The 20,766-nt window shown below is 62.7% G+C and overlaps 1 protein-coding gene across 3 annotated transcripts in view; it reads right to left on the bottom strand.

Annotated features, from left to right (window-relative positions):
- Window positions 1–5,180: 5,180 nt before the first annotated feature.
- Window positions 5,181–20,766, bottom strand: part of MAD1L1 (mitotic arrest deficient 1 like 1) — a 312,783-nt gene continuing 297,197 nt past the window's right edge. For all 3 annotated transcript variants that reach the window (XM_062179870.1, XM_062179871.1, XM_062179872.1), the window contains one exon: window positions 5,181–6,996. In XM_062179870.1, coding sequence (XP_062035854.1) covers window positions 6,838–6,996 — 159 coding nt within the window. In that variant the 3' untranslated portion in view covers window positions 5,181–6,837. The remainder of the gene's footprint in view (window positions 6,997–20,766) is intronic.

Genomic DNA, 20,766 nt, shown 5'->3' with positions numbered 1-20,766 from the left:
TTTAGGTTTTCTATGTCTTCACGGCTCAATTTACATACGTTGTATGTGTCCAGGAATCTATCCATTTCTTCTAGGTTTCCCAGTTTGTTGGCATACAGCTCTTTGTAGTAATTTCTGATGACTCTTTATTTCTGTGGTGTCTGTTGTTAAATTTCCTTTTTCATCTCTAATTTTATTGATTTGGGTCTTCTCTCTGCAGATCTCTGTTAGGTCCATCTGGTCTATAGTATCGATTAACTCTGCTGTTTTCTTGGTGATTTTTTGACTGGTTAATCTGTCCATTGCTGAAAGTGGGGTATTTAAGTCTCCCATTACTATTGGATTTGAGTCTATATCTCCCTTTAGATCCCTTAACATTTATTTTAAATAGCCAGGTGCCCTGTAATTAGGTGCATATATGTTTATAATAGTTACATCTTCTGTTGAATTGATCCCTTAATCATTACGTAGTGCCCTTCTTTGTCTCTCTTAACTGTTTTTGTGTTAAAAATCTATCTTGTCTGGTCTTAGGATGGCTACACCAGCAGTTTCTTGGTTTCTGTTTGCATGGAATATCTTTTTCAATCCTTTCACTTTCAGTCTGTGTGTATTGTCGTTGGTGAAATGTGTTTATTGTAGGCAGCAAATAGATGGGTTTTGTGTTTTAATCCATTCAGCCACTCTGCGTCTTTTAACTGGAGAGTTGAGTCCATTTACATTCAAGGTGACTATTGATAAATAATGAATTTGCCCTGACATTTTCTCATAAATATTCCTACTTTTTACTTTGAATTTCCTTTGTTCTTCTGTTGGGGGATCTCCTTCCTTCACCTTCTTCCATAGTGAGGACCATGTTTCTGTTTCTGTGTGCAGCACATCCGTAAGCATCGTCTGCAGGGCGGGACGGGTGCTGACAAAGCCTTTCAGTTTCTGTTTGTCATGGAAGGTGTTTATTTCACCATCACTCACAAATGAGAGCTGTGCAGGGTACAGTGTTTTGGGTTGACAGTTCTTTTAAGCTTTGGACTATATCTCAACATGCTCTCCTTCTCTGCAGGGTTTCTGATGAGAAGTCCGCTGTGAGTCTAATTGGAGAGCCTCTGAAAGTAATCTGGTGTTTCTCTTGTACACGTTAGAATCTTTTCTTTATGTTTTACTGTGGAGTTTGACTACACTGTGTCACGGTGGAGGTCTTTTCTGGTCCTGTCTGTTAGGAGTTCTGTGTGTTCCCTGTACTTGGATGCCCGTTTTTCTCCCGATCAGGGAAGTTTTCTGTAATTATTCAGTAAAAGGCCTTCTAATCCTTTCTCTCTTTACATGCCTTCAGGAACTCCTAGAACCTGTATGTTGGATCATTTGATTGTATCCTATAGTTTACCAACTTTTTTTAGTTTTCTAATTTCTTCTTTGTTTGTTCTGACTGTATGATTTCCTGTGCTTTGTCGTCTGAGTTGGATACCCTTTCCTCTGCTCCACCGATTCTGTTGTCAGGGCTCTGCTCTGCATTTTTTATTTGTTCCATTGAATTATTTATTTCCACGATTTCATTTTGTTTTCCCTTTAAGATCTCAATTTCATGGGAGGCATTTTCTTCAGGTCCTGTATGGATTTCATTCGTTCATGCATTTGCTTCTGATTACTTCTATGTAGTCTTATGATCAATATTTTGAATTCCATTTCTGGCCTTTCGTCCATCTCGTCATCTTCACAATCTAGTACTGAGGTGTTGTGTTTTTTTGGGGGTGTCATCTTGTCTTTATTGTTGTGTCTTGAATTGGTGCACCTGTTATTCGGCATTTATGGATATACTTGGTTTTTTTCCTTTGTTTTTGCTGTGGTTTTTGTTTGTTTTCATCCTTGCACTGTGCCCCTGTGGATTAGTGCACTGTCTGCTCTCAGTGACCCTCCAGGCTGTGGGGGGGCATGGCCAGGATCTCTGTTCAGGTCTCCAGGGTGAAGGGTGTGCCTAAGCTGACAGACCCAAGTTGGGTCTGGTAAATCTTGTCTTTTTTTTTTTAAGATTTTATTTATTTATTTGAGAGGTAAAGTTACAGACAGTGAGAGGCAGAGAGAGAGAGGTCTTCCATCTGCTGGTTCACTCGCCAAATGGCCGCAACGGCTGGAGATGCACTGATCCAAAGCCAGGAGCTTCTTCCAGGTCTCCCATGTGGGTGCAGGGGCCCAAGAACCCAGGCCATCCTCCACTGCCTTCCTGGGCCATAGTAGAGAGCTGGATCTGAAGTGAAGCAGCCGGGACATGAACCAGTGCCTATATGGGATGACAGCACAGCGGGCAGAGGATTAACCTGTGCCACAGTGCTGGCCCCTGTCTTTTTTAAACATCAGAATAGAAATTTATTCTGCTCAGCTGAGCTCCTCTCCTCAGGAGACCATTCCTGGGTGCTAGCCCCAGTGGGTATGATATTCGTCCACTCTGCCCCAAGTAGCCCACAAAGGATCTGTGCAGTCCTCAGTGTGAGCTCAGATTGCACAGCAAAGTCCCTCACCAGGTGACCAGGGAGCCCTGAGCGTGTGGAGCCTCCCACAGTGACTGCCCAGTGTCCCACCCACACCCGAGACCTCCCACTCAGCCTCAGTGTGTTCACAGTCCTGGCACACGAGCCTCCCCCAGTCACCAGCACCCGGCACACGAGCCTCCCCCAGTCACCAGCACCCGGCACACGAGCCTCCCCCACTCACCAGCACCCGGCACACGAGCCTCCCCCACTCACCAGCACCCGGCACACGAGCCTCCCCCACTCACCAGCACCCGGCACATGAGCCTCCTCGTCACTAGCACCCAGCCAGTCTGTTCTCCCCACAGACTCAGGAGTCTCCACTAAGCTCGTTGCTGGGCACAGACATGGGCTGTCGCAGCTGTTAGGTGTGTCCAAAATGGCACCCACTCTATTGGCTTGTTACTGGACACTGATGCAGAGTGACTGGGGAGAGAGAAGTGGGTCCGTCCTTTGTTTTCCCCCCTCTGCCTTGGTGGTATATTATCCCCCACGGGGCTCCAAGCCAGATTCCCTGTAGGCTCTTCCTGCAGCTTTATCGCCAGTGGCTTGGGCTGCTGTGGTCCGGTCTTACCTCATTTTCCAACGCTGGTGTGCAGGCTCTCGGCTGCTGGAGCCCCAAGTTATAGGTGTCCACGCCGTCCACGTAGGTCCTTCGTGACCCTCTAATTTCAGTACTTTCCTCGGCCGTTTTCTCCCTAACTCTTCCCTGAGACTACATGCTCTCTCCACTTTTTTTTTTTTTTATTTGACAGGTAGAGTTATAGACAGTGAGAGAGAGAGAGAGAGAGAGAGAGAGAGAGAGAGAGAGAGAGAGAAAGGTCTTCCCTCCATTGGTTCACTCCCCAAATGGCTGTTACAGCTAGCTGGCGCTACGAAGCCCGGAGCTAGGTGCTTCCTCCTGGTCTCCCATGCAGGTGCAGGGCCCAAGCACTTGGGCCATCCTCCACTGCCTTCCCAGGCCACAGCAGAGAGCTGGCCTGGAAGAGGAGCAGCCAGGACTAGAACCCAGGGTGCTGGCACCTCAGGCGAGGATTAGCCTAGTGAGCCACGGCACCAGCCTTCTCTCCACTTTTTAAAACACTATATCCACCTGGACTAGTGCAGTAAGTGCTCTCCCTACTCCACCATCTTGGAACCTCCACCAAACCTAATGTTAAACCATACCCACACCCTAACCCTTCCTGCCCACCCCTAACAGTAACCCTAATATTGCCAATTACTAACCCTAAACCCTAATCCTAACACTAACCCTAAACCCCAACCATCAACCAAATTCTAAGCATAACTGAAACCCTAAACTCTAACAATCAACCAAACCCTAATCCTAACCCATACCCTAATCAATACCCTAAGCCTAACGCTTCCTGCCTGTCCCTAACCCTAACCCTAACCCTAACCCTAACCCTAACCCTAACCATACCCTAAACCTCACACACGCCCTAATCCACAACCTAACCCTAAACCCTAACCATCAACCAAACTCTAACTGTAACCCTAACCCCAACCCCAACAGTCAATCAAACTGCCTAACCCTACCCTAACCCTAAACCCTAACCCTGACACATCACACGTCATCTGTATCACACATATGCCGTACAACACGTGTCCTCTCCGTTGCACGTGCAGGGGTGCGGCACCTACATGGTTGGTGGACTGTCACCCCCGTTAGCTGTGTACACAGCTGACCTGGCCCACGGTGCTGGGCCCTGTGATGGTGTGGACCCAGGCTGTGGATTTTGCTGTGCGTCCAGGGTCTGGTGGCTGATCTGCTCTGGAATGTGGGGTGGCGGCAGAGGGCGCAGCTCTGTCAGCCTCGCAGTCCGTGTGGCAGGTGGGTCCCCGTGGTCCCCTTATGACTGGCACATGTACTGCCCTGTATCCACATGAGTCTCTGTAGACACGGGTACTGGGGCGTGTTTGTGCACACACCTGTGAGCCGGGATGCGGCTGCCTGGGAGGGGTCTGTGGACCCCCCACAGCTGCTCTATGGGCAGGTTGTACACACAGCTGAGCACGTTACATTGCACACGTGTGTGTGCACACCTCGTGTACTCATCTCTATAACATGCTTGTCACACGTGTATTGTGTCAGTGACCCTGTGTGCACACATTGTCACCTCAGTGTACACACGTGTACTCGCCTCTGTGTCACATGCTGCATATGTTCCAGCATGTGTGTGTGTGGTGGGGAGGAAGTGACAGTGGCCCCGCCCCCGGGTGCTGGGTGGCAGAGCTGAGCCGGGCGGGGCTCCTGCTGAGAGTGCACCTGGCACGCATGGCAGGCTCATGTGGGAGCACATGTGAGCACATGCACATGGCTGAGCACACACGTGTAGCATGGCACAGCACATACCGGGAAGAGGCCAGGAACACAGGTGGCCCCGGGATGCCCCTGTGTGTGCTCCGGGGTCCCTGGGTGCTCTCTGAACACCCCTCCCTCAGGGGGGCTTCTGTGTGGTGAAATCCCCCACAGGTGCACCTGCAGCAGGTGTGGCTCAGCCCCACCCAGAGGAGGTTCCCCCCCCTGCCACGGGGGCCTCTGGATCTGGCCGGCGCACACGGGGTTAACTGCCCTCCCCCCCCCCCCCCCTGCAGGTTCGGGTTAATTAATCCCTCTCATCAGCTGCACACACACCTTCTGAACCCGATTAAAAACATGAATATGCAAATGCAGACCTTTTAATTCTCGTTTTCAAGGACTTGGTGTTGGGGTTTGATTAGTGAATTTCGTTAACAGCCTGTAAACCCGGTGCAAAATTTAATTTACATTTGAAGTTAAAAAAAAAAAAAAAAGGCGGCTCGGCGGGTGCTGGTAATTGGGCTAATTACAGTGTTACACCGTCACACCTTCCTGCCGCTCCCGCCCCACCCCGGCTCCAGAGCGGAGACTCCTGCATGGCTGCATGGCTGCCGTGGCTGCCGTGGCTCTGATGCCCGGAGGCTCTGCAGGCCGGCGTTAACTCCACCCCTTCCCCAGACGGGGAGGGGCCGGGCTGGACTCTGCCGGCCGCCTCCCAGGCGACTGGGGACGCTGGCTTCTCTCGGGTTCTGGTTTTCCTGCTGGTGAAGTGGGGACACGGTTTGCCAGCCCTGGATGCAGCAGCCAGGGCGAGGCCCCTCCCTCCTGGCCCAGCCCAGAGTGGGAGACGGGGAGACCCGAGCCAGAAGCGTCTCCCTCCACTTCTGCTGGCCGCGTGGAGCTGTTAGGAACGCGGCTTCCAGTCAGGTGCAAGGTGTGAGCTCTGGCCTCGGCGGCTGCTAGGACACAGCGGGTTTCGTGTGTGGGTTGCCGGGTGTTCGCATGTGGTCAGTGCCTGTCCCTAAACCACACCGGGAAGGGCAGTGCAGCGCCGAGAGGGCCGGGTGGGGGTGAGCCCCCGTCCCCCAGTTCACTTCTGAGGTGGAGGCGTGGGCATGGCTGCCCCGTGTCCCATGTGGCCGCCCGCTGTGTCTGCGTCCCGATGGTCTCCTTAGGGAGTCCCAGCGAGGCTGCACTGGGGCCGCCACCTCACAGGCCCCGTCTCAGCCCAGGGGTTAGGCCTTGGCCTGGAAGGGCAGCTCATGGGGGAGCTCAGGGGCTGCCTGCACTTCCCACGCCCGCCTCTCGCCACCTCCTTCCCCCCTGCAGGTGCAGGGGGAGGACACACCAGAGCACAGTTCATGAGGGGGCCTTGCGTGCCCTGGTGCATCGTGGGGGACAGCGGCTAGGCCCCGCCATGCCTCTTCCAGGGTCAGGGACACCCCGTCACCGGGCACCGCGGGAGCCAGGGGGCGGTGCGGGCAAGTGCACCTGGAGACCGAGCTGGAACCCTGAGGAGACCAACGGCCCAGGGACAGCCAAGTCCCGTGGCCCGCAGTCACGTGGCTGGCGGGGTGGGGTCTGCGTGGGGTCACGGAGAATGCTCTCATCTTTATTTCTGTGCTCGGGGCCGGTCGCGTGTGCACCAGAGGCCAGGGGAGCCGTGACCAGCCGGTCAGGGAGGGGCTGCAGGAGCGTCCCCGCCACCCCCGGGGGCTCAGGTGCCCTGGGGCCGGGGCCTGAGACACACGGCGAGGAGGCTGAAGAACAAAACTTTATTCCGTAGGTGGGGGGTGGGGCCGGCTCTGGGGGCGCCCGGGTTCTGAGCGGTGTGGGGTCCTGTGGGGTCCTCGGGACAGGCAGGCAGGAGGCCCCTGGGGGCCCAGGGCCCTTGGGCCTGACCCTGAAGGCACGATGAAGGGGGCGGAGGCCGGGGCCCTCCCCGGGTGAGCGCGGCAGTCCTGGACGCGTCGGCGCCCCCGCCCGGCGGCACAGGCCTGGGATGTGGCCGGGCGCGGCAGCCGCAGCTGGGCAGAGAGGCTACGCCACGGTCTGGCGGCTGAAGAGCTCGAGGGTGAGGGAGCTGAGGAAGGCTGGGATGCTGTCCTGCTGCGCCAGGTGCAGCTCGATCAGCTCCGGCACCGAGCGCGAGAACTCCGTCTCCAGCAGCTGCATCTGGGAGCCCGAGGGGCCCGCGGCCTGGGGGAGACAGGAGCACGGCGGGGTTGGCTGGGCGCGCGCGGACCCCCTCCCTCGGGCCCAGCCTGCTCTGCGCAGGGAGGGGCCGCCAAGGAGTCCCGCCTGGCCTCTCTGTGCCGGGCGGCCCTGTCTGCCAACCCCGTCCCCCGCCCACAGTCCCCTCTGCTGGGCACCGAGGACCCTACTCTTGGCCTCAGCCTCCCTGTCTCGCTGGATGCAGACCCCCCCCCCCCCCGCCACTTCCTTCTGCACACACCACCCTCCTTCCCTGGGGCGGGGTCCCAGCTGGGTCGGCAGGGACGCTAGGGCTGACAGGGGCAGCCCAGTGCAGGGAGGACCACCTGGGCCCACACTGGCTGTCCCATGGAGGGGTGTGGCCCATGGAGACACCGCAGGCCGGAAGGAGACACGGCCCCAGGTCCCCAGGGACACCCTGCTCAGGCAGGTTTGGCTGGGAGAGCCTCTGGCTGACCCCCCAAGCCCCCAGAGGAGAAAGGCCACAGGTCAGGCTGGGGCCCCGTCCCCTGCTTGCAGCAGCTCTCCTGTGAAGGACTCCGAGTCAGGCCAGCAGACCGGCCTGTGGGCTGGCGTGCATGCCGCTGTCACACCCCAGGGGCCGTGGCGAGGCCGGAGCCAGGGCCGGCGGGCATTGGGGACTGCAGGCCCAGCCCCAGCAGTGCGCGGCACTCGGCAGTCGCCCTGTGACCCCGTGGTCCTGCCGCCAAGGCTCCCAGGCAAAGTCCCCAGCGCTGTGCTTTGTCCCCACCAAGGGTGGGGGTGGCCACCATGGCTGAAGGGCTCAGCCAGGAAGAGGGATGGGCCCGGCCTGACAGCGACTCCCGGCCTGTGTGAGCCGTGCCCTGGGGAGGCGTGGGTCAGCCGCAGGGCCTGTGTGAGCCGTGCCCTGGGGAGGCGTGGGTCAGCCGCAGGGGCTGTGTGAGCCGTGCCCTGGGGAGGCGTGGGTCAGCCACAGGGGCTGTGTGAGCCGTGCCCTGGGGAGCCGTGGGTCAGCCACAGGGGCTGTGTGAGCCGTGCCCTGGGGAGGCGTGGGTCAGCCACAGGGCCTGTGTGAGCCGTGCCCTGGGGAGGCGTGGGTCAGCCACAGGGCCTGTGTGAGCCGTGCCCTGGGGAGGCGTGGGTCAGCCACAGGGGCTGTGTGAGCCGTGCCCTGGGGAGCCGTGGGTCAGCCACAGGGGCTGTGTGAGCCGTGCCCTGGGGAGGCGTGGGTCAGCCACAGGGCCTGTGTGAGCCGTGCCCTGGGGAGGCGTGGGTCAGCCACAGGGCCTGTGTGAGCCGTGCCCTGGGGAGGCGTGGGTCAGCCACAGGGCCTGTGTGAGCCGTGCCCTGGGGAGGCGTGGGTCAGCCACAGGGGCTGTGGGCTGTGGCATGAGAGTGCATTTTTTTAACAAAGCTACTCCTGCCCGGGGACCTGTGGGGGCCGTCCCCTCGCCGGGGCCCAGGGACCCGGGGCAGCTGAGGTGCACCTGCCTTGTCGGCTCCTGCACACAGCCCCTGCCGTTAGCACGCCTGGCCTTGTCACAGGCAGCACAACCCATCCTAAACAACAAGCAGGGAAACCACGCTGACCTTTTCCCAAGAAAATCCTCGCGTTTCTGCCTTCTGCTCGTGACTGAATGTTTTCCCCTAAATGTCAGCAGGCCGACGCTCAGGCAGCAGTCGGGGGAGGAGGGGACGCAGGCAGCGTCGTGGCCCTGGGGCCCTGGGCTGTCAGCCCTGCCGCCCCGACGGGGGTCACACCTCGCTGGCCCGGCACTCGGTGCTGTGTGCAGGCCGTGGGTGCGAGGGTCCTGTCAGGCCCCGCCCCAGCCCCTTGCCCTGCCCAGGCTGCCCGGGCGCTGTGGCAGCGGCGCCCAGTGTGGGCTGAGTGAGGTCGCCGACCCACTGTGCTCACACGCCACCTGGGCCCCAGGCACCTCGCTTGTCACTGTGATTGGGACTGTTGGCGAGGGCTGCCTGTGCGTCTGTCCTGTCCCCTCGGCGTGGCAGGGCGGGCAGCCAGTGGCGTCTACTCCCCCCATCCCCGACAGCAGCGACAGTGGCCAGGCAGGCGCTGGCTCCTTTCCCAGCTCTGTGTGAGGTCACTGAACAGGACACACCGAGCCCATGCCCGGCACCCACGGTGCCACCAGGGTGAGTCCACAAGCTGTGTGTGGCCAAGGGGCTGACGCTGCCCCCAGGTGACACCCTCTGCACCCCCCACTCCTGAAGGGCCCAAGAGCCCCTCGCGGAGGGGGAGCCGCCCACAGCTCATACCCAGTGCAGCCAGGGACCCCAGCCAGCAGAGTGAGGACATGCCAAGTGATGGACGCCCCAGGAAGCACCAGCACACCATCCCCACGTGCTGGGAGTCTGGAGTGGCAGTGCCGGGGCTGACTCCGGGCCGGAGCCTGGAACCCGAGGAGCGAGTGGGTCAGGAACGGCAGCTGTGGTTGGGGGGGGGGACACGGAAACTCCCGAAACGCACGGACACACGGCAGCGGCTGAGAGCGCAGGGCGGGGAGACGAGGCCACAGAACGGAGTGGATGTGAACACTGTAACCTGGGGAGGGGGGTGTGAGGGCACTGCGGGGCTGGGGAGGGAGGGGGTGTGTGAGGGCACCGTGGGGCTGGGGAGGGAGGGGGTGTGTGAGGGCACCGCGGGGCTGGGGAGGGAGGGGGTGTGTGTGGGCACCGCGGGGCTGGGGAGGGAGGGGGTGTGTGAGGGCACTGCGGGGCTGGGGAGGGAGGGGGTGTGTGTGGGCACTGTGGGACTGGGGAGGGAGGGAGTGTGTGTGGGCACTGCGGGGCTGGGGAGGGAGGGGGTGTGTGAGGGCACTGCGGGGCTGGGGAGGGAGGGGGTGTGTGAGGGCACTGCGGGGCTGGGGAGGGAGGGGGTGTGTGAGGGCACTGCGGGGCTGGGGAGGGAGGGGGTGTGTGAGGGCACTGCGGGGCTGGGGAGGGAGGGGGTGTGTGTGGGCACTGTGGGACTGGGGAGGGAGGGAGTGTGTGTGGGCACTGCGGGGCTGGGGAGGGAGGGGGTGTGTGAGGGCACTGCGGGGCTGGGGAGGGGGTGTGTGAGGGCACTGCGGGGCTGGAGAGGGGATGTGTGAGGGCTGGGGAGGGGGTGTGTGAGGGCACTGTGGGGCTGTGGAGGGAGGGGGTGTGTGAGGGCACTGCGGGCTGGGGAAGGAGGGGGTGTGTGTGTGGGCACTGCGGGACTGGGGAGGGAGGGGGTGTGTGAGGGCACTGCGGGACTGGGGAGGGAGGGTGTGTGTGAGGGCACTGTGGGGCTGTGGAGGGAGGGGGTGAGGGCACTGTGGGGCTGTGGAGGGAGGGGGTGTGTGAGGGCACTGCGGGCTGGGGAAGGAGGGGGTGTGTGTGTGGGCACTGCGGGACTGGGGAGGGAGGGTGTGTGTGAGGGCACTGCGGGGCTGGGGAGGGAGGGGGTGTGTGAGGGCACTGTGGGGCTTGGGAGGGGGTGTGTGAGGGCACTGTGGGGCTGGGGAGGGGGTGTGTGAGGGCACTGCGGGCTGGGGGAGGACCCTCCAGGCACTGGAAGGCAGGATGCCCAAGACCGACACTGCAGACAGGAACTGTGCCCGAACCTCTTTGTCTAACGGCCGTGGAAGCCGCAGGCCCTCGTGGGACAAACAGAGCCCCAGAGCCAGGACCTGTGCTCACCACGCCGGAGGCAGACTCCTTGAAAAGCGCGAACAAACAGAACCAGCCCAGGACCTAAAAGAAGCCGACTTCACACTCAAAACCTCGAGGACTCTGCAGTCCGGATGGTTTTACAGAACACGCGAACCAGGCAACGACCGATCCCTGGTCCCCGCCAGGAGCGCGCGTCAGCCCCACCCTCAAAGAGGACCCCGCCATACAACCGGGACGGCTCGGGGTGTGAGGTCTAGCTCCGACCCAGCAGGTTGACCCGCTGGGGGCCACAGCATCAACACCATCCGTGCAGAAGGCTCTCGGCAGGGCGGGGGCCCACAGGAGACCGGCCCGGGCAGAGGAAGGGCGTCTGTGTCTCCACTCCCACCAGCACCAGGAGCCCCGGCTGGCACAGGAAGGCAGCGAAAAGGAAGGAAGCCGCCAACTCGCTGAAGACTTGGAACCAGCGAGTTCCGTGCGGCTGCAGAGGCCACGCCCACTCCCCCGAGCGGCAAAAGCCGAGTGCTGCCAGCCCTGGCTCCTCCTGCACCCTGTGCCGAGAGCTGGCTGGGCGCGCGGCCGCACAGCACCCAGGCTCTGAGCCTGGGCACAGCTGGGTGGACGGCAGCAGCCAGGCCAGCGGGCAACCGTGAAGGGGGTGCTCCCGCCTGGTCCCGGGCCACCGCAGAGGGGGCTGCTCCCACAGCTGAGGGGGGCTTCGTGCCGGAGGAGGCTGCGAGGAACTCCAAGTGCTCTCTGCAGAAGGGAACCCGTGTGGCTCGAGCCGACGGTGATGCACGCCAGCCCTGCCCTGGCTCACGGCCGATGCTGGGCTGTGCTGGAGAACCCTCTCCGGGGCTGGCCCGCAGGGAGGCCCTGAAAGTGACCCTCCCCCACAGAACGCTGCACCTGCAGGGCCTGAGGCGTGTCCACGGTGAGCAGCACCCGGGACCACTGCTGTCCACAGCGCACACATCAGCTTTGCACCGCGCGGCCCCAGACCTGGGATCCTGCACCATGTGCTCACACACGTGTGTGTGGTCCCATCCTGTGTGTGAGCACGCGTGTGACAGCCTGCACCACCCTGTGTGTGAGCATGCATGACAGCCTGCACCACCCTTCCTTGGGTGTGTGCTCAGGACTCGTCACTGTGTCCACAGCCGGGACATCAGTGCCCCAGCAGACACCCTGTGCTGGCCCTGGCCCAGGGCTGCCTTCCTGGGTCTGAGTGGGGGTCTCCCCAGCCACCTGCAACAACACCCACCCCAGAGCACAGGGTGCCGCGCCGGTCAGGCCACGCGGTTACCACCTTCCAAGGCCACAACCCAGATGCTGGGAGCGCCACGGACCGGGAGCGAGCCGTGAGCGAGCCGCACCGCAGCCGCACCGTGTGGCCCGGGGCTCGGGCCTGTGTCCCCCATCTTGCTGCTGTCCCTCGGGCGGACCTGTCGAAGGCTGCCCAGACTGCATGGCTAGATGAGCCGACGGGCAGCCGCTGGCCAAGGACCCGTTCCAGGGCGGAAGCTGGCAACGGGGCGTGTCCAGCACGGGAAGACAGCCCCCGCCCGTGGAGCAGTGTGTTCCAGCCCGTCCCTGCACGGCGGCCTGCAGGGGGCTTGGCCGGGCCCCTGCCTCCCAGGCGCATCTGAAACCGTCAATTATTACAATTATTATTCTATTTGTGCCGTGCCCCTCTCCAAGCTGCGCACAGCTGTCCCTGCAGCCGCACGCAGCCGGTCTCAGCCCCCACGCGGGCAGGGATGCGGAGCAAGGACATGGAGGCCCGGGGGGCAGGGGGGAGTGGGTGGGGGGCCAGAGGCCGGGGGAGGCCCTGGGCTTGGTGGCGGTGCTCAGGTCGGCACACAGTGCACGGAGCCACGGGTGAGCAGGCAGGACCAGCAGCCCAGCTCAGCCTCCTGTGCTGTCTGCCGAGGGGAGGGAGAGCCCAGCACAGCCTCGCCCTGGCCTGGGTGCCGGTGCTCTGGGGGCGCCTGGGTGAGCCCTCCTCCTCCGGGGACCCCAGCCACTGCGTGGGTAAAAGGGGCCGCACACCACCCCCAATGCTGGCTCCAAGTCCAGTGCAGGAATGTGAGGAGCTGCCTTTCCCGCTGACCGTCCATCCAGACACGCTAGGGAGTGAGGCGGGACCCCTGACATGCAACTGGGGCACCAGGGATTGAGGTGGGACCCTGACACGCGACGGCCCAAGCCCTGGCTGTTCCTCTTTGAGCTCTGAGGCTCCCGGCACTCGGCCCCTGCCCTGGAGTGTGGACGCTTGTGGGGCCTGCCTGGAGGGCCCATGACCCGCTTGGACGCACTGGGCACGCTCCGGCCACGACAGAGCCCAGGGACAGACTCCCCACTGTCACAAGCAGCCGAGAACACAGGATGTAGCAGGCGGGTACCGGTGTGGTGGTCACCAGACGTGAGGGAAGGAAGGGGGTGGGCTGCGGGGAGGGGGGTGAGCCCCCTGGAGGGCGGAGGCTGCAGGATCGGGCAGTGGGGAGGGCGAGTTTACCGGAAGCCTGGCCATGGGAGAACTGGTCAGAGCAGAGCGTAAGAGCCCCCACCCCCAGGTGCCAGCGTCTGGTGCTCGCACAGGGCAGACCGTGCGTGTCCTCACCCGCCCCGCGGCACAGCACCGAGAGGGATCCTCCTTGAGACAGGGCAGAACGAGCCCCCCACACCTGAGGCCCAGGTCCCCCAGGCCTGCACCCAGGAACACAGAAGTGGCCAGTGCGGCAAGGTACACCAAAGACCCCACCCAAAGCAGCGAGGGTGACCAGGAGACGCACGTTGAGGCTGTGGGCCCACGGCAAGCGCCTGTCCCATGGGACTGGTGTCACTTCCGAGGTGGCCCCCTTGTGGGCAGCACGCCACGCCAGTCCCGCCCCCGTGTGACTGACGGCTGCTGCACAAACATGGCAGGGGGTGGGGTCGTCTAGCCCACGTCATAGCCGTGGCGTCTGCCCTGCCGTCACTCTCGGGTGTCCTGAGCTCCGAGGAAGGTGTCACGACGTGGCTGCTCGCTGAGTGGGGGACGGAGGCTGTCCGTCCAGCCTTCTGTGAGGGCCGCGGCCCGCGGGCAGCCATGAGTGGACACGGGCCCTCCCTGGGGGAGACTTGCGATGACTGCAGGCTCCCAGAGGCCGCCAGCAGAGCCCCTGAGCCTCCTGGGCGCCAGGAATGATATGTGGGGGACGACAGAGCCAAAGGCAAACAGGGAAGCAGCCTGCAGGGCGCCCCTCGCCACGCAGCCAGGGTGAGGAGCAGCAGCTGGATAATCCCGAAGGCAGAGCTACAGAGGTCTTCATCCACTGGTTCACTCCCCAGAGGGTCTCAACAGCCAGGGCCGAGCCAGCCTCCTCCGTGTCCCTGTGGGTGCAGGGCCCAGGCACCTGGGCCGTCCTCCACTGCTTCCCAGGCCACAGCAGAGGGCTGGACAGGAAGTGGAGCAGCTGGGACTCGAACCGGCACTGCAGACAGTAACCCTCTGCACCGCAGCGCCGGCCCCGACAGTAAACTCTTGTAGAAGCAGTCGGAGCAGCGGGCTAAGCACTGCTCGCCCACGGCAGCACCGACGTGGGAGCCGGTTCACATCCCAGCTGCTCCACCCGATCTGGATGCCTGTTCAGGCGCCTGCACCCACCTGGGAGACCTGGCTGCGGCTTCTGGTCCCCGGCTTTGGAATGGTCTTAGCCCTGCTGCTGAGGGCACCTGGGGAGTGGGCCAGCGGATGGACGTGCACTCCCCCCCGCCCAGAGAAACAGCGAGGGAAAACCTGCAGGGGACTCAAGGGAGGACAGCAGACACGCCCAGGAGACAGGGAAGTGAGGAGGCAGAGGGAGGCGGCAGGCAGCGTGGGGGGAGCAGGCGACCCAGACCCACACGGGGGAAGACCTCAGGAAGCAGAGATCTGACAGGTCCCATCTCCAGCTGCCTGGAGCGGAAGAAGTGGGAGAGGTGGCCTTGAGACAGGAAAACGGGGGGCCGTTCCTTACGGGCAGCAGGGACACGTGGGAGGTGGGAGACAGGACGGGTGTGTGGGGGGGAGACAGCCCTCAGTGGGGGGAGACAGGACGGGTGTGTGTGGGGGAGACAGCCCTCAGTGGGGGGAGACAGGACGGGTGTGTGGGGGGAAGACAGCCCTCAGTGGGGGGAGACAGGACGGGTGTGTGTGGGGGAGACAGCCCTCAGTGGGGGGAGACAGGACGGGTGTGTGTGGGGGAGACAGCCCTCAGTGGGGGGAGACAGGACGGGTGTGTGGGGGGGAGACAGCCCTCAGTGGGGGGAGACAGGACGGGTGTGTGTGGGGGAGACAGGACGGATGTGTGTGGGGGAGACAGCCCTCAGTGGGGGGAGACAGGATGGGTGTGTGGGGGGGAGACAGCCCTCAGTGTGGGGAGACAGGACGGGTGTGTGGGGGGAGACAGCCCTCAGTGGTGGGGGACGGTCCTCGGTCCTCACGGGCAGCAGGACACATGGGAGTGGGAGCAGAGTCGGAGACAGGTCCTCGGTCCTCATGGGCAGGACACCTGGGAGCGGGAGTGGGGGGGACGGTCCTCGGTCCTCGCGGGCAGCAGGGGCACGCGGGATGGGTCAGGGGGGAGACAGCCCTCGCGGGCAGCAGGGGCATGCAGGAATGGGAGCGGGAGCAGGGTGGGGGCAGACGGCCCTCGGTCCTCGCGGCAGGAGAGAGCAGAGCAAGGGGACGAGGACAGGCCAGCCATGGAACGCTTGGTCATTTACACGTAGACGATCTGGAGGCCCAGGAAAAGGCCGAGATGGCCGGCTGACCACCGCGGGGGAAGCCGCACACTGCAGACGCGAAGGCACGGCCCACGGAAGAGTGAGGCCGGAAGACGTCCACCCACAGGAAGGCACGCACCGGCCTCAGCAGGTTCCTGAGCAAAGACTGGAGAGGGAACGGATGGATGCACAAGGCAAAAGCTGGGGAAAAGCAAGAGGGAACAGAGAAACCATGACAGCCAGGGACGCCGACCAACGAGAGAGCAGGAAGAGGGAGACTCGGCCGGGACCATGGGAGGCTGGGCGCTGGCCACACACCGGGCCCGCACAGTGCTGCGCCTTCTGACCACAATGCAATTAAACTAGAAATCGGTAACAAAGACTTCTGGAAATTTTTAAAATATTTAGAAACGAAGTAACATTTTGGAAGAACCCACGTGTGTGTCAGTGAAGTCGGTAATGAGAACCTAATGAAACTCAAGGTGCCAGGATCTGTGGGTGTTGCCAAGGCAGGCGCCGGGGCAGACCGGCAGGGCCTCTGGTGAGGCCCTCAGCTCCCGCCAACACGAGCCGAAGTTAGAGCCAGGGAGGCAGACGACAGAGAGCGAGACTGGCACAGCTGCTCACATCTAGCTGTAGTGACCAGAACTCAGGGAAGACAGCGTGTGCCATCTAGAGCGAGAGGGACAGTGACCCAGACCCCAGCCACGGGAGCAGAACGAGCAACTGCACAGTGACCTCGACAGCCGAGGAAAGACGGGCCAGTTCCTTAAAGAGTGAAACCCACCAGGGGTCACCACGGGGCACGGCCAGCCCCGAGTCCACCAGGGGTCACCACGGGGCACGGCCAGCCCCACGTCCACCAGGGGTCACCACGGGGCACGGCCAGCCCCGAGTCCACCAGGGGTCACCAGGGTCAGCACGGGGCACGGGTGGGCATGTGTCCACCAGGGGCCACCATGGGGCACGGCCAGCCCCACGTCCACCAGGGGCCACCACGGGGCACGGCCAGCCCCACGTCCACCAGGGGCCACCACGGGGCACGGCCAGCCCCGAGTCCACCAGGGGTCGCCATGGGCCCCGGGTCCACCAGGGGTGACCAGGTTCACAGTCAAACTTCACAAGCGGGATGCTCCAAAGCTGCCCTGCTGGCGAATTCAGTGGACCTTCTATGGAATAAACAACACGAACGCCGCGGGATGCTTCAGGCGCTGGGCGGAGGGGGGGCTTTCCTAATCGCCCCGAGTCCACCAGGAGTCACCACGGGGAACGGCCAGCCCTGCGTCCACCAGGAGTCACCATGGGGGGTGCTTTCCAAATGGCCCCGAGGCCAGCGTCACTGAGGGTCCTCACACAGCGGCAGGACGACAAAAACCAAGAGCAAAACTCTTGCAAAAATGTGTATTATGAAAAGTCATTCAAAAAACCTTTTTGCACCAAAATAAACATCTTTGAATGCCATTTCCACCAACTTTTGGAAGACCCCCTCAACTGTGTGAACTTGGTCACCGAGCCGGCGAGCAGCTCGGGTCAGTGACATACACAGGGCTGCGTGGACACCAAGCGGGGACCCCACAGAGGGGAGACCCTACAGCCCCACATGAAGGGAGACCTCACAGCCCGATGCAAGGGGAGACCCCAGAGCGGGGGTCCCTGACGTGATGGGGAACCCAAAGAGGGGGGACCCCACAGCCCCATGCCAGGGGGACCACAGTCTGATGTGAGGGGAGACCCAGAGCCTTCACCAGGGGGACCCCAGAGCCCCACGCTGGGGGACCCCACAGTCCGGCGCGAAGGGAGACCCCATGCCCACCCAGCCGGCAGCAGCCTCGGCCACCTCCTCAAAGTCCTCGGCGCCCTGGGCCGGGAGGTGTGGCAGGGGTGGGTGGGGGCGGAGGTCTGCGAGGCGCGGGAAGACGCCCATCATCGTCTCGCGGAGAATCCAAGGAGTCCCAGCCAAGCCAGCACACTCCCCCGGGCCCAGCAAGGCTGCAGAGCGCACAGCCACGAGCCCACGGCCCTCCCTGCGCTCGCCACAGCCGGGGGCTGGCACCTGCGCTCCCATGACAGGACACCGACGCTGGGTGGGGGGGGGGGGGGAGCCAGCACCGTGAACGCCAGGTCTCCTCAACACACCCTGCAGAGTTGGGGCGCCCCGTCCCTGTGAACACAGGAGGCCCCGCCTACCCACCAGAGCTGCCGCTCCAACAACGGCGACACCGCAGCAGGAGAGGAAGACGGCAATGTGGTTCTGGCGCAGCCGGAGCCGGGGCGGGGCCCCAGGGGGCCACGGAGAGCCGTGGCACCGACGCCCACTGTGAGAAAGGGGCAGAGGCGCTCGGAGGGGAGGGCTCTCCGCCTGTTCTTGAGGACTTGTGGGTTGGAAAGGCACAGCAGTAGAGAGGCAGAGGTGGAACCGCGGGCTCACTCCCCAGGTGGCCACACAGCGGGGCTGGGCCAGGAGCCAGGAGCCTCTTCCAGGTCTCCCACGCGGGTGCAGGGGCCCAAAGACGTGGGCCATCTTCCACTGCTTCCCCAGGCCATAGCAGGGAGCTGGCTTGGAAGTGGAGCAGCTGGGACTCGCACCGGTGCTCATACCAGATGCTGGCTTTACCCACTGTGCCACGCTGGTCCCAAGGGTCGTCTTGTCTCCATGTGCCAAAAAACAGAAACCCCCACACTGGTCCCCGAGATCATGACCTCACGTGGATCCCAGACAGAACGGAACAGAGCAGCTCCAGAGCTGGGGAAGCGAGGGCGAGGGTCTTCGTGACCCTGGGTGAGGTGACAGGAGAAGCGGCCTCAATAAAAGAATAGACTGGTTGGGGCCAGCGCTGTGGGGTAGTGGGTAAAGCTGCTGTCTGCAGTGCCAGCATCCCGTATGGACGTTGGTTCGAGTCCTGATTGCTCCACTTCCAGTCCAGCTCTCTGCTATGGCCTAAGAAAGCAGTAGAAAATGGCCCAAGTGCTTGGGCCCCTGTACCTGCGTGGGAGACCCAGAGGAAGCTCCTGGCTCCTGGCTTTTTGGGTTGGCCCAGCTCCAGCTGTTGTGGCCAATTGGGGAGTGACCCGGTGGATGGAAGACTCTCTCTCTCTCTCTGCTTCTCCTTTTCTCTCTGTATAACTCTTTCAAATAAGTATATATATATATAGTAAAGAACAGACTGGTAAGTTAGCTTGATCAGCATCACAAATGTCTGCGCTCCCTGTGTCAGGGCGCGGGCAGTGACAGACAAGCCCCAGAGTCGACAGAGGACCTCCGACGGCGCCCAGAATGGAACGAGCCAGCAGCAGCAGCGAAGCAGCCCCGGCTGGCCTGGGGACACAGGCCCCGCCCCACGGCGGCCGAGGCCCAGGAGGCTGGTCACGGCAGCAGCTCGCACACTGCTGATGGGCATGAGTGCCCCGGAAAACAGCATGGCCGGTTCTTGAAAAGGCAAACGCGCACCTGCCACGAGGCCGTGTAGCCACTCCGAGGTGTTCAGCCAGACGAGGACGTGAGCTGAGTGGTCACTGAAACGTGGCCTGGCGACACACAGGGCGCACGTGGGCCTGGGCCACGGGCTCACAACCTCACCCCTGCCCCGGAGGTCCTGGAGCCACCCATACCCCCCAGGAGGCCGTCACTGGGGAGTGGCGGACACTGCCCGGCGGGGCCTTGGCAAGCTTGGCACAGGACATGGAGCCGTCACAGAGCCTGGCCAGAACACACGTGCCAGCAGCTTCCCCTGAAACACCACACACAAGCGGCTCAGTCCATCAGTGGGCAGCTCCGGGGCCAGCACGGGCCAGTGGATGAGTAAGGAGGAGTCTGTCCGTCCCACCGAACGTCACCCGTCACGCCGCACAGCTGGGTGAGCCCTGGGCCGCGTGCTGAAGCTCTCCTCGGAAACGTCCGGAACGTGGGGTGCCCGGGGCCGAGGACGAGGGCACGTTCTGGAACGCACCCGTGGTCGCTGCACAGCCCTGACGAGTCGCATCTGAACAAAGGTGCTAAATACAAAGGGACAACCGGCAGCTGACCACGGGGTGAATGTCCTGCTGCTGTCCATGTCCCCAGCACCTAGGGGGCAGGGGCTTGGACTCAGAGCATGCCTGGAGCCCACGGTCCAGCCCGTGACGCGCCTCCACCTGCCACCATGAGCCACACCTCAGACATCTCGAGACAAAACCCGGTTTCCCCTCAGTCGCTCCTCCGTGGACACTGGCCACTGCTGTGCGCGGGGCTCAGCCCACCGCAGGAGCCACTCCGGGCTCACTCAGCCATCGCCAGGGGGCTGAGGTCATGGTACTGGCAGGGCAGTGGGGAGGCCCCACGCTGTCTCCCTCTGCCCAGGTTGCCGGACGCCCACGGCACACAGTTCCCACGCTGAACACTGAGCAGGAAGTGGGAGAGACCCCGTGCCGACCTCAGTGAGCCGTTACCAAGAGGGCACAAAGTTCAGGTGAGTGCTGGGCGCTCCGGGGAGCCGGCGCTGTCAGGGCAGGGTGCGGTGGTCATGGGCACGAGCACGCTGGACCACGCGGCAGTCCCCCAGGGCAGCCCCCCGGAGGCTCCACTAACCCGGCCTCCATGGATGTACGGCCCGGGTGGCAGGGCTGGCTCTGGAGGCCTGCTGGGCCGGGGCACCGGCTGACAGCTCGGGCACCTGGTGCGGGCACAGCAGCCACGGGGAAGGCGCATCCTATGGTTGGTCCAGCAACGGCCTGGAGGGCGGGATGCACGGCCAGGCTCTGCCTCACCCCTGTGACGCCTGGGGCAGCCGTGTGCTGCTGCGCATCTAGAAGCTTCTGTCTAGACTTCTGAGCAGAGATGGAGCAGCGGGGGCCCTGGCAGCTGCGAGGCCTGGGGGAGCTGGGCGCATGGCGACGCCTCCCGGGGATGGGTGTGATGCCAGTGCGGGCCAGGAGCACAGGCCTGTCGGCGGCAGGGTCCCCGAGCAGCCCTGCCGAGCACCAGGAAGAGGGGGCAGGGCTTGGGCCTGTGCGGGCTCAGCTGTGTGCCGGGACCCTCAGCTGGCACGTGGCTGTGCCCTGCGTGTCCACCTCATGCCTGGCTGGGGACTGCCCCGGGACCCACTGGAGCTCCCCGGCGGGGGACGAGGGAGCCAGCTGGACGGCGGCCTCAGGACCCTGCTGGCGCGACGCTTCCTGTGTTCCCAGGTCTGCCGCGGCCCCCGGGGCTAAGCTCCCTCTCAGCCCTTGGGCGCCGCTGCCTCTGAACATTGCCATTTCTCATCTCTGGCAGGCCCGGAATCCGATCATGAAAGGGAACTCTCTCCCTTCTTCTTTAATTAGTACTTGGTAATATCACCAAGCTGCGAGTCTATGGCTTTGTAGATCTGTGTTTCTGACACTAATTACTCA

Source organism: Lepus europaeus, chromosome 21 (genome assembly GCF_033115175.1).
Source record: "Lepus europaeus isolate LE1 chromosome 21, mLepTim1.pri, whole genome shotgun sequence".
NCBI lineage: Eukaryota > Metazoa > Chordata > Mammalia > Lagomorpha > Leporidae > Lepus > Lepus europaeus.
This window is presented reverse-complemented; position numbering and strand designations above follow the sequence as displayed.